Here is an 11,979-nt window from a genome sequence, read left to right as displayed (position 1 = left end):
ACACTTTTAACTTTTGCACTTTTTATAATGCATTTTTCATTTTGCTTTATTTTCTTTTAATTCTTCTATTGCATTTTATTATTTCATTTTATTGTATGACATGTTTTTATGTGAAGCACTTTGAGTCTGCCTCGTGTATGAAATGTGCTGTATAAATAAAGTTGCCTTGCCTTGCCTAGTGGAAACATCCTCTGCACGTCCACTCTATCTAGGCCTTTGACTATTTGGTAGGTTTCAATGAGATCCCTCCCCCTCGTCCATTCATTGAGAAGAAGTGTTCAGGTGCAGTTTGGTTGGGAGCAGCATCTTCCCATCCCATCTTGTGCTGGGAGGGAGGGAGGTAGAGGTGACATCACTGGAAGGCGGGCCAGCCATGTGATCAGGTACTTCGGCCATTTTCCGGAGGGAGTGGAAGTGTTTCCAGGATCCGGTTCGGTAAGAAACAGGGTTATAAATGTGGGGGTGACAAGGGTGGTCTGACCTGCAGTGAGGTGAGATGAAGTGAGGGGAGGGTGGTGTCCAGGAGCAGGCCCCGGGACCATTTTGAACCGCTGGCCGACAGCCCTCGTCCCCCTCCCGGCGCCCCGATGCCGGGCACCATTCAGCTGCTTCTGTAAACACCCTCACCTCACCTCACCGCCCGGGCAATGGGTTATCTTCCGAGATTTCCACTGTACGGGTGAGAAGTTCTCCGCTTCACGTTTGAGTAGCCTGGAGTGAAGTTGCCGGGGAAGAGCTGAGGCTCCGCATCGCCTACACCTGTCCACATTTATTTTGCGGTAGAGATAACATCTGTGGAGGCGAGTGGACAGGCAAGGTTTCATGTCCTGAACCCTTCTTCAGACACGAACTCTTTTTCAGAACAGGGAAACCGAATTATTTAGTTTGCTGATTGCATTTACTCCAATGCATTTTTGATTAAACAACCCATTCAGAGTGAGGAACAGCTAAAAACAGCAAACAGCAAGGTATTAAAAGGGTTGTTTCTTGTAGTAAAAGGGTTATATGGTTATATATGGTTATAAGGGTTAGTCTCTGAAACTGTAGGGTGGTGGCGAGAGACTGCAGATTCTGGAAATTTGATATAGATCTGAGAATTGTTTGTTTTCTGCAACTGTCACTGAGATTGCCATCGTTCCCAAATAAAAAGTTGCAGCTACTGATCGGTGATGTGGCGTTGTTAAATTACCCTGAGTAGGAATGCAGTTTACAATTGTTGATGATAATTTATGCAACTTTATAATATTTTATGTGGGTCTTTTATTAAGCATGGCAATATTTCTAAATCTCGAATGGTAGGAGATTATTGACATTGTCATACATTAGTAGATCACAGGATTTGGGACTGTAATAAGGAGAAGGTTACAGGTGAAAAAGAATTGCCTGCATTTGTAACTTATTGCAATTGGTTTTATGTCTGTTAAAAGAACAATTCATTTTCATCAGCTGACTTGCTCACAATTTAGTGGGGGGTTTTCCGTTACCACTTAACTATAACTGCTTTAATTGCCCTTGTTGACTTTTTTTCTTGCAATTGCTTATGTAAATTAATGGAAGATTTTTGTTTTGCTAAATCTATCTTACAGTATTACAGATTTTAAAATTATGTACAAAATAGGATAATGTGAAAGGTATGTGCAAACAAATGTTCTAATATGCTTGAAAATTGAACATGGTTCTGGTCAACTTGAAAGAAAGATCAGCAGTGGGAACAAATACTGTCATCAAAGAGGGCAAAATTAGCAGAGAGCATAGGCAGGAGCACAGCAAAGAGAAAGAAAAGACCAATGGTTTAAATTGCATTATGTTTCAATGCAAGAGGCTTATGGATAAGATGGGCAATATCACATCTAGGGTTGGCTCGGGATACTGGAATACTCTAGCCAAAACAGAAACATGGATCAGAGTAGGGCTGGACTGGAAACTCAGTGTTCCAGGGTACAGATGTGATAGGGATGAAAATAAGAGAGAGGGTTGCTTTTTTGATGGGGTGGATATAATTACAGTTTTATGAGAGGATATTCTTGGGGGATCATCTTGTGAGGCTATATGGGTATAAACTGTATTTAGATACAAAAAGGGAATAGGTGACGTTTCGGGTCAAGACCCTTCTTCAGACTCAATCCAAAACGTCACCCATTCCTTCTCTCCAGAGATGCTGTCTGACTACAGCATTTTATGTCGATCTTCAGTTTAAAATAGCATCTGCAGTTCCTTCCTACACAAACAAAAAGGGAATGATGACTTATACATAGACAATAGGTGCAGGAGTAGGCCATTCGGCCCTTTGAGCCAGCACCACCATTCAATGTGGTCATAGCTGATCATCCACAATCTGTACCCACACACAATCTTTAAGATAGTAGCTCTGTTTTGAAAGCATCCAGAAAAACGGCCTCCACTGCCTTCTGAGGCAGACAATTCCACTGATTCACAACTCCCTGGGTGAAAAGGTTTTTCCTCATCTCTGTCCTAAATGGCCTACCCCTTATTCTTAAACTGTGGCCCCTGGTTCTGGACTCCCCCAACATCGGGAACATATTTCCTGCCTCCAGCATGTCCAATCCCTTAACAATCTTATTTGTTTCAATAAGATCCCATCTCATCCTTCTAAATTCCAGTGTACACAAGCCCAGCCGCTCCATTCTTTCAACTTATGACAGTCCTGCCATCCTGGGAATTAACCTCGTGAACCTATGCTGCACTCCCTCAATAGCAAGAATGCCCTTCCTCAAAATTGGAGCCCAAAACTGCACACAATAATCCAGGTGTGGTCTCACTAGGGCCCTGTACGACTGCAGAAAGACCTCTTTGCTCCTATAAATTAAATGAAATGTCTTTATTTGTCGTTGTAAGCAATGCATACAACAAAATTGTTATTGCCACTCCATTGGTGCATAATATACAAACATAAAAACACAGGACACAATTTAAAAACAATGTTAAAAACTAGATATCAAAATAAGTAAGTAATTCGTACTGCATATGGTGATAGTAAAGTTCAAGGAAGAGTGCAGCATGAGTGTTTTTTCATATTGAGTGTGAAGATTGCTTTGGGGAAGAAACTGTCTCTGTGTCTGGAAGTGTGTGTTTTGGCTGACCTGTAACACCTGACAATAGACAATAGGTGCAGGAGTAGGCCATTTGGCCCTTTGAGCCAGCACTGCCATTCAATGTGATCATGGCTGATCATCCCCAAGTACCCCGTTCCCACCTTCTCCCCATATCCCCTGACTCTGCTATTTTTAAGAATCCTATCTAGCTCTCTCTTGAATGTATCCAGAGAATCTGCCTCCACTGCCCTCTGAGGCAGAGAATTCCACAGACTCGCCACGCTCTGTGAGAAAAAGTGTTTCCTTGTCTCTGTTCTAAATGGCTTACTCCTTATTCTTAAACTGTGGCCCCTGGTTCTGGACTCCCCCAGCATCGGGAACATGTTTCCTGCCTCTAGCGTGTCCAAGCCCTTAACAATCTTATATGTTTCATTGAGAATCCCTCTCATCCTTCTAAACTCCAGAGTGTACAAGCCCAGCTGATCCATTCTCTCAGCATATGACAGTCCCGCCATCCCGGGAATTAACCTTGTAAACCTACGCTGCACTCCCTCAATAGCAAGAATGTCCTTCCTCAAATTAGGGGACCAAAACTGCGCACAATACTCCAGGTGAGGTACTACTAGGGCTCTGTACAACTGCAGAAGGATGTGTGGCGTTTTTGATGCCAGAGGGCAACAGTTCAAAAAGGTGGTGACCGGGGTGTGTGGAGTCTTTGATGATACTTAACTCCTCTTGTTATGAAGGCCAACGTGCCATTAGCTTGTACTGAAGTCATGCAACATGACTTCAGGACTGTATTATAGGCCTGCCTGAAGTCATCAGGAATTAGTGGAGTCGGCTTGCTATAAGAATAACAGGGGAATATTAGAGGCAACTGTGTGCAAAAGCTTCCGTAATCAATATCCAGTGAACCCTAATAGGGAGGTGCAGCAGCACTGGACCTTCACTTGGTGAATGAAATAGAACAAATGATTGAAGTATCAGTAGGAGAGCACTTTGGCACCAGGGACAATAATTCTATTAGTTTTAAAGTAATTATGGAGAAGGATGGTACTGGTCCACATGTTAAATCAACATCAATCAAATCCTTGGCGATTATATGAAGTGTAGGAGTACACTTAACAAAGCAAACAGGAGGGCAAAACAAAGACATGAAATGGAGCTGGAAAGCAAGGTAAAGTGAAATCTTGAGATTCTGCAGATCTATATTAAGATTAAAAGGGTGGCCAGAGAGATAAGTCTTAATATCAGGATGGCTATCTTTATGTAGAGCTTCACAAGATGGGGAAGATATTAAATAAATATTTCTGATCCGTTTTTACTGTGGGAAAAGATCATGGAAACTAATGCATTGAAGTATACAAGTTGTGATGTCTTATACCACGTGCAAATTATCAAAGAGGGAGCACTGGCAGTTTGAAAGCAAATGAATGTGGATGAATCCCGAGGGCCTAATCAAGTGGCCAGAGGCTCAGAGTTGGGCCCATTGCTGTTTGTGGTTTACATTAACAATTTGGATGAGAATGTACAAGGCATGATTAGCAAGGTTTCAGATGGCACCAATGTAGGGTTATCGTAGACAATGATGATGGTTATAAAAAATTACTTGATCAGCTGGGCAAGTGGACTGAGGATTGGCTTAAAGAATTTAATTCAGATAAGTGCGAGGCATTTTGGGAAGTCAAACCAGGGCAGAACTAAACTAACTTTCACAGTGAATTGCAGAGTGTTGGAGAGCAGAGGGAACTAGGAGTACAGATTCCATAAGTGCTGTCACTGATAAATAGGATGGTAAAGACGGTTTTTGCTACATTGGATTTCATCAGTTAGGGTATTGATTATAGAAGTTAGGGCGCTATGTTACGGTTGTATAGTTGGTGAGGTTGCATTTAGTGTATTGTGTTCAGTTTTGGTCACCCTGCGGCGGTCCCGGAGATTAGCCCACTCCTTTGGTCATCCCCCTCGGCTTTTGAGGGACAGGGACGGTTGTCTGCCCATGGAGTTCCCGGTTCCAGATGTTTGCTTCATCTTTAGCCACAGGTTTAATTCTGGAAGATTGAAAGGTGGCTAGATTTGTACCATTATTTAACAAGGACAAGCCAGGGAACAACAGGTTGGTGAGCATGATATCAGTGGTGGAAAAGTTTTGGGGGGGATTCTGAGGGATAGGATCTACCAGGATTTGGGTTGGCAGGGACCAATTAGAGATGGTCAACATGCCTTAGTGCGTAGCAATTGTGTATCACAAATCTGATCAGAGTTTATTTGAAGAGGTCACCAAGATAAGTGATGAGGGCATAGCAGTGGACATTATCTATAAGGATTTTAGCATAACCTTTGACAAGAAACCACATGGTAGGCTGGCTTGCAAGATTAGATCACTTAGAATCTAAGGTGAGCTAGTAAATTGGATTCAAAATTAGCTTGGAGGAAAGAGTCAAAGGTAGTTCTGGAGGATTACTTTTCTGATTGCAGGCCATTGATCAGTGGAGTGCCGCATGGTTTGGTGCTGGGTACACTCCTCTTTATTATATATGTTAACGATTAGGATGACAGTGTATTTAACATTGTTAATAAATTTGCAGTTGACACCGAAATTGGTGGCACAATGGCCAATGAGGAAGGATTTTAAGTGTGAGGTGTTGCTATTAAGGGCCTGTCCCATTTGGTGATTTTTTTCGGCAACTGCCGGTGTCAAATCAGTGTCGCCAAAAGATTTTGAACATTTCAAAATCCAGCGGCGACCTGATACGTCAGTCAATGATGCCGGCAGTCGCCGAAAAAATCAGCCAAATGGGACAGGCCCTTTATGGTGTTATGTCAAACTGGGTCAGGACTTACACAATAAATGGTAGAGCCCTGGAGAGTGTTGTAGAACAGAGAGATCTAGAAGTAGAGATGCATGTTTCTGTGAAAGTGCAATTCGGGTGAATGGGGTGGTGAAGAAGGCATGCTTGCCTTCATTGGAAAGTGTGTTGAATATAAAAGTTAGGACGTCATGCTACAGTTGAACAAGTCGTTGGTGAGATCACACGAGGAGTTGACATTTCTGTGTGCAGTTCTGATCGATCAGATGTTGGAAAGATGTCATTAAGTGGAAAGGGTGCAGAAGGGATCCACCCCCAGATTATTATAGGATCTTGCAGACTTGAGTTATATGGGGAGTCTGGACAAGCTGGTACTTGTTTTGTTAAAGCATAGGAGGCTGATGAGTGACCTTATTGATATATACCAGATCATGAGGGATATGGATAAAGTATTTTTCCTCAGGATAGAATATTTAAAAACCAGAGCATTGCTTAAGGTGAGAAGAAAGATATTTAAGACGGACCTCGGGCAATGTTTTCACTTTGATCTAGATCTGGAATGAACTACCATGGGAAGCCATAGAAGTAGATACAATTAAGACTTTCAATAGATGTTTAGATATAGATATATTGGAGCAATAGGACACAAATCCAGGCAAATTGGTCTCGCCCAGAGTGCTAATTTGGTTGACATTGATAAGTGGGTACAGAGCCAGTTGTCATGCTTTATAGATCTGTCTAAGCAGAAAATTTAAGCGCCATAAAATAACAATGATTCTAATTGTATTGCTATTGCTTATATTTCCATTAAAGGAATTGTATCAGCTGACCAAAATTATGCTCTTTGCATTTGGAATTCATTGTGGATTTTTTTTACACATTGTAGGGTAGATTTTAACTCTTTGTTTTGAAAAAAACAGAGGGTGGAATCATGTCAGAACAGATTAATGAGGTAAAATCATACTATGGAAATTCTTCGGTGATGACAATAATATGGATTTTAAAGGGTGAGGAATATATATTGCTGCTGTGGCAGTAGATTGTTGTAATAGAATGATGAGAGGCATGCATGAATTTGAATATAAGGAAATATTTAAAATACAAATGTAATTGCTTTGCGTTACCTATAATGGTTGGAAAAAGAAAATAACTTTGCAACAACCTACAGAAGTAAAGCATTTGGTGTGGAAAAGGGAAGATAAATCTAGATAACTGCTTGATAAATCTTCATTAAGATGTTGAAGAAAACTATTGGATGAGCTATATTTAGAGAATGGAAGGCTAACGGAGATAATTTAGAATCACTGAGTCTGGAGTAAACTTCACGACAGAACCAGTGAGTAAATGTGATGTCGTGGTAGCCAACTAGTACTAGCAAAAGTCCTTGTTATCAAAGCTTAGAAGATTGGAAGCTTCTTAATTTGAACTGTTTTATGAGCATTATTGAGAGTTTGGAAGACAAGACCAGATGGAATGCTTCACAGGTCACTTCTTTCAATATAGGTAGAAATTACAGATGCATTGATCAGAATCTAGGAGCCAGTTTTGGGTCCATTGCTCTTTTTGATTTTTATACATACAGTGCCCTCCATAATGTTTGGGACAAAGACTCATCATTTATTTATTTGCCTCTGTACTCTACAATTTGAGATTTGTAATAGAAAAAAAATCACACGTGGTTAAAGTGCACCTTGTCAGATTTTAATAAATGCAATTTTTATACATTTTTATACATGTAGAAATTACAGCAGTGTTTATACATAGTCCCCCATCTCAGGTCACCATAATGTTTGGGACACAGCAATGTCATGTAAATGAAAGTAGTCATGTTTAGTATTTTGTTGCATATCCTTTGCATTCAATGACTGCTTGAAGTCCGCGATTCATGGACATTACCAGTTGCTGGGTGTCTTCTCTGGTGATGCTCTGCCAGACCTGTATTGCAGCCATCTTCAGCTTATGCTTGTTTTGGGGGCTAGTCCCCTTCAGGTTTCTCTTCAGCATATAAAAGGCATGCTCAATTGGGTTCAGATCGGGTGATTGACTTGGTAACTCAAGCATTGACTATTTTTTAGCTTTGAAAAACTTCTTTGTTGCTTTAGCAGTGTGTTTGGGATCATTGTGACTGTGATCATCATTCTTTGGAGTGCAGATGGTTAAGGGGGGACTTGATAGATGTCTTTAAAATGATGAGAGGGATAGACAGAGTTGACGTGAATAAGCTTTTCCCATTAAGAGTAGGGAAGATTCAAACAAGAGGACATGACTTGGGAATTAAGGGACAGAAGTTTAGGGGTAACATGAGGGGGAACTTCTTTACTCAGTGGTAGCTGTGTGGAATGAACTTCCAGTGGAAGTGGTGGAGGCAGGTTCGATTTTATCATTTAAAAATAAATTGGATAGGTATATGGATGGGAAAGGAATAGAGGGCTATGGTCTGAGTGCAGGTAGATGGGACTAGGCGAGAGTAAGTGTTCGGCACGGACTAGAAGGGCCGAGATGGCCTGTTTCCGTGCTGTAATTGTTATATGGTTATATTGTCTTGCTGTAGAATGAACGGACGGCCAATGAGTTTTGAGGCATTTGTTTGAACTTGAGCAGATAGGATGGGTCTAAAAAAAAAATGTTTAAATGGTGGCAGTGTGGGCACATCTTCTTCCCTGTGGCTGTTACACAACTTAACTCTGCACCTTGGTGATTGTCAGTCACCCCCCCCGGACACTCCTTCCCCCAGAAAAATTGCACTACTCCTACTGTATGTACATATATATATTTTACTGTTCCATTATTCTATGTTCGCTCTTCTGGGTGAGATACTAACTGCATTTCGTTGTCTCTGTACTGTACACTGCACAATGACAATAAAGATTGAATCTGAATCTATGCACTTCAGAATTCATTATGCTCCTACCATCAGCAATTGTATCATCAATGAAGATAAGTGAGTCAGTTCCTTCAGCAGCCATATATGCCCAGGTCATAACACCCCCACCACTGTGTTTCACAGATGAGGTGGTATGTTTTGATTCTTGTGCAGTTCCTTCTCGCCTCCATACTTTGCTCTTGCCATCATCTGACATAAGTTATTCTTCGTCTCATCTGGCCACAAGACCTTTTTCCAGAACTGTGGTTGTTCTTTTAAGTACTTCTTGGCAAACTGTAACCTGGCCATCCTATTTTTGCGGCTAACCAGTGGTTTGCATCTTGCAGTAAGATGAAAAGACATTGGGTTAATTAGATTCCTTCGTGTTAGCTGGCATGAGGTTCCGCAGTTATAGACAATAGGTGCAGGAGTAGGCCATTCGAGCCAGCACCGCCATTCAATGTGATCATGGCTGATCATCCACAATCAGTACCCTGTTCCTGCCTTCTCCCCATATCCCCTGACTCCACCATATTTAAGAGCCCTATCCAGCTCTCTCTTGAAAGTATCCAGAGAACCGGCCTCCACCACCCTCTGAGGCAGAGAATTCCACAGACTCGCAACTCTCTGTGTGAAAAAGTGTTTCCTCATCTCTGTTCTAAATGCTTACCCCTTATTCTTAAACTGTGCCCCCTGGTTCTTGACACCCCCAACATCGGGAACACGTTTCCTGCCACTTGCGTGTCCAAACCTTGAATAATCTTGTATGTTTTAATAAGATCCCCTCGCATCCTAAATTCCAGAGTGTACAAGCCCAGCTGCTCCATTCTGTATGACAGTTGCCATCCTGGGAATTAACCTTGATGCATTTTATGATGCATTTTAGGAAATGATATGACTGTTCTCCTGTTTTTAATCAGAAATATCGGTGCCAGTGGAACTGCAAGCTGGTTCCTGGTTAAATATTATTCCTGTGGATTTGTGAGAAGGCAGTAGGTGAAAAGCAAGAAAGAGGTGAAGTCCCTGAAAGATGTACGTCCATTCCGTGTTTATCTTATGCACAAATAAATTGTTGGTAAAAATGTCCACATTCCATTGGTGAAGCCTTTACAATGCAACATGAACCAGTCACTCGGGTGGGGCTGAACAAACCTGAGCTTGTGAAATAATTTGACATAAAGTGAGACCACACCTCTAGATTAGCTCCATTAGTTGCATTTTTTCAATCTTACCGAATTGACTTTCAAAATCAAGCTCTTTCAAATCATTTTGGCACTTCAAATATGAAGAAAAAAGTTTCTAATAAAACATGCAGAAAACTATATCTATAAATGTTATTTGCCATAACATGCCTGGCATATCTGCAGTCGTAACAATCTTCATCCAAGTGGATCCTCTGCCAAGTCCAAATGCAGGTTGATCACCAAGATTAAATGCTTGGGGAGATTCCAGCAAGTTTTTTCTTCACTTCTAGACTGTGCATTAATTATTTAGATAAATTGCAGCTGGAGAATAGGAAATGCTTTGCATTTGTATTGAATGCTGGAAGCAGTTTGCAGCAAGGTCTGAGCCAAAATCTCCTTTTATTAGTTATGTGTTTAAATCTCAATGCACACAAACGTGTCATTTGTATTTTAGATTTTTTTAATTTGTTCTTCTAAATCTTCAGAAGCAGGTCTTTTTTTGTTAATGGCACTTTTGTTTTCTCAGTTTTGTTTCTGCATAGCTAATTAAGCTGTTGGATCTATACAACCATTCCTAATGTCTGAAATGCATGGAGCACCAAACGGGAAAGCAAAAGAGGAAGATGATATGTCGAATGGTGACTTGGGTGACGGTTTTCGCAGGAAGCCTGGTGGAATTTATGATGGGCAACATTGTTCAATTGCTGAGACTTCAAGATCAAGACAAGGATCTGATTGCAATGGTGATGTATTTAGTAGAAGTATAAAAAAGGATGAAAAGAATGAGATTCCATGTTTCCGTTGGACCAAAAACGGCAGCATTTCCGATTCCTTCCACCAGCTTATGAATTCTGATGTAACTAGTATCAGCAGGCGATCGAGCAATATTGGTAAATATTAATGTTTTCCGAATATTAATACTTGTTTATATTGTTTTGAAGATTTGAATAGTTGTGATATTTTAATGTTGACACTTTAAACACTATTTAATATGTGTACTACATTAAAAAATGCTTAATGCTTAAAAACTGGTTTTGGAGGTTGAAATCCTTATGCTTTTGCGCTCATTAGCTTTGGTGGAGTAATATTCATTACCAATCTTAACGGAATGTTTGTATTTACCCTAAAATAGTCAAGTAAAAACTACTGTTAATAAGGGATGGAATTAAATTATATGCACGTGCAGGTTTTGAATTGATTATGGTGAGATTTGTATCTGTGCTCTTTGATAAATCCATAAAATAGCATAGTGCTCTACTGCGCTGCAAAAGATTACATTTATTTAAACGTGAATACAGTACAAATAACATTGCTTGAGACAATCTATTCCTTCCTCTGCCTGTTGGATTAAATATACTTATTTTGAAAGTTAGGGGCACATAATGTTGAGCTGAGTACTCATCCAAGGAAGAAGAATAAAAAAGCATATCAATAAACATATGATGCATAAATTGTAAATAAGGGGTTGAATCTAATTGAAGTTTCTTTACGAATATATTTCAAGGTCAGTTTATTGTCACATGTACCAATTAAGGTACAGTGATATTTGAGTTGCCATACAGCCATACTAAGTGAAAAGCAACAAGACACCCAGCACATAAAAGTTAACATAAACATCCACCACAGTGGATTCCACATTCCTCACTGTGATTGAAGGCAATAAAGTTCAATCGTCTTCCTCTTGTTCTCCCGCGGTGGGGGCAGTCAAACCATCCGCAGTCAGGGCGATCGAAACCCCCGTGTCGGGGCGGTTGAAACTCTCTCTGCGTCATGGAGCTCCCGGGTCGGCCGCTTCTTACTAGAGACCATGGACTTCACGATGCTAAAGTCCACAGGCCCCGAGGTTGGAGCTTCGATCCCCGGCAAAGGGATCGCAAGCTCCGCAATGTTAAAGTCCCGCAGACTCCCCCGGCTTGGAGCGCCGGTCGGCCTCCAGGAAAGACCGCCAACTCCACAATGTTCGGACGCAATGGGGACGGAGATACGATACGGAAAATAAATCGCATCTCCGTCGAGGTAAGAGATTGAAAAAAAGTTTTCCCAACCCCCACCCCCTACATAAAACAAAC

At 41.0% G+C, this 11,979-nt stretch overlaps 1 protein-coding gene across 3 annotated transcripts in view; it reads left to right on the top strand.

Moving 5' to 3' along the window:
• Positions 1 to 233: 233 nt before the first annotated feature.
• Positions 234 to 11,979, top strand: part of ccdc125 (coiled-coil domain containing 125) — a 34,340-nt gene continuing 22,594 nt past the window's right edge. Inside the window, exons 1-2 of one of the 3 annotated variants that reach the window (XM_055631221.1) lie at positions 234 to 435; positions 10,437 to 10,800. In XM_055631221.1, the coding sequence (XP_055487196.1) occupies positions 10,488 to 10,800 (313 nt within the window). In that variant the 5' untranslated portion in view covers positions 234 to 435; positions 10,437 to 10,487. Of the gene's footprint in view, positions 436 to 485; positions 969 to 10,436; positions 10,801 to 11,979 lie in introns of those variants that run through there. The other 2 variants (XM_055631208.1, XM_055631214.1) reach the window with 2 other exon arrangements.

The sequence above is a fragment of the Leucoraja erinacea genome, chromosome 3 (assembly GCF_028641065.1).
Source record: "Leucoraja erinacea ecotype New England chromosome 3, Leri_hhj_1, whole genome shotgun sequence".
NCBI lineage: Eukaryota > Metazoa > Chordata > Chondrichthyes > Rajiformes > Rajidae > Leucoraja > Leucoraja erinaceus.
This window is presented reverse-complemented; position numbering and strand designations above follow the sequence as displayed.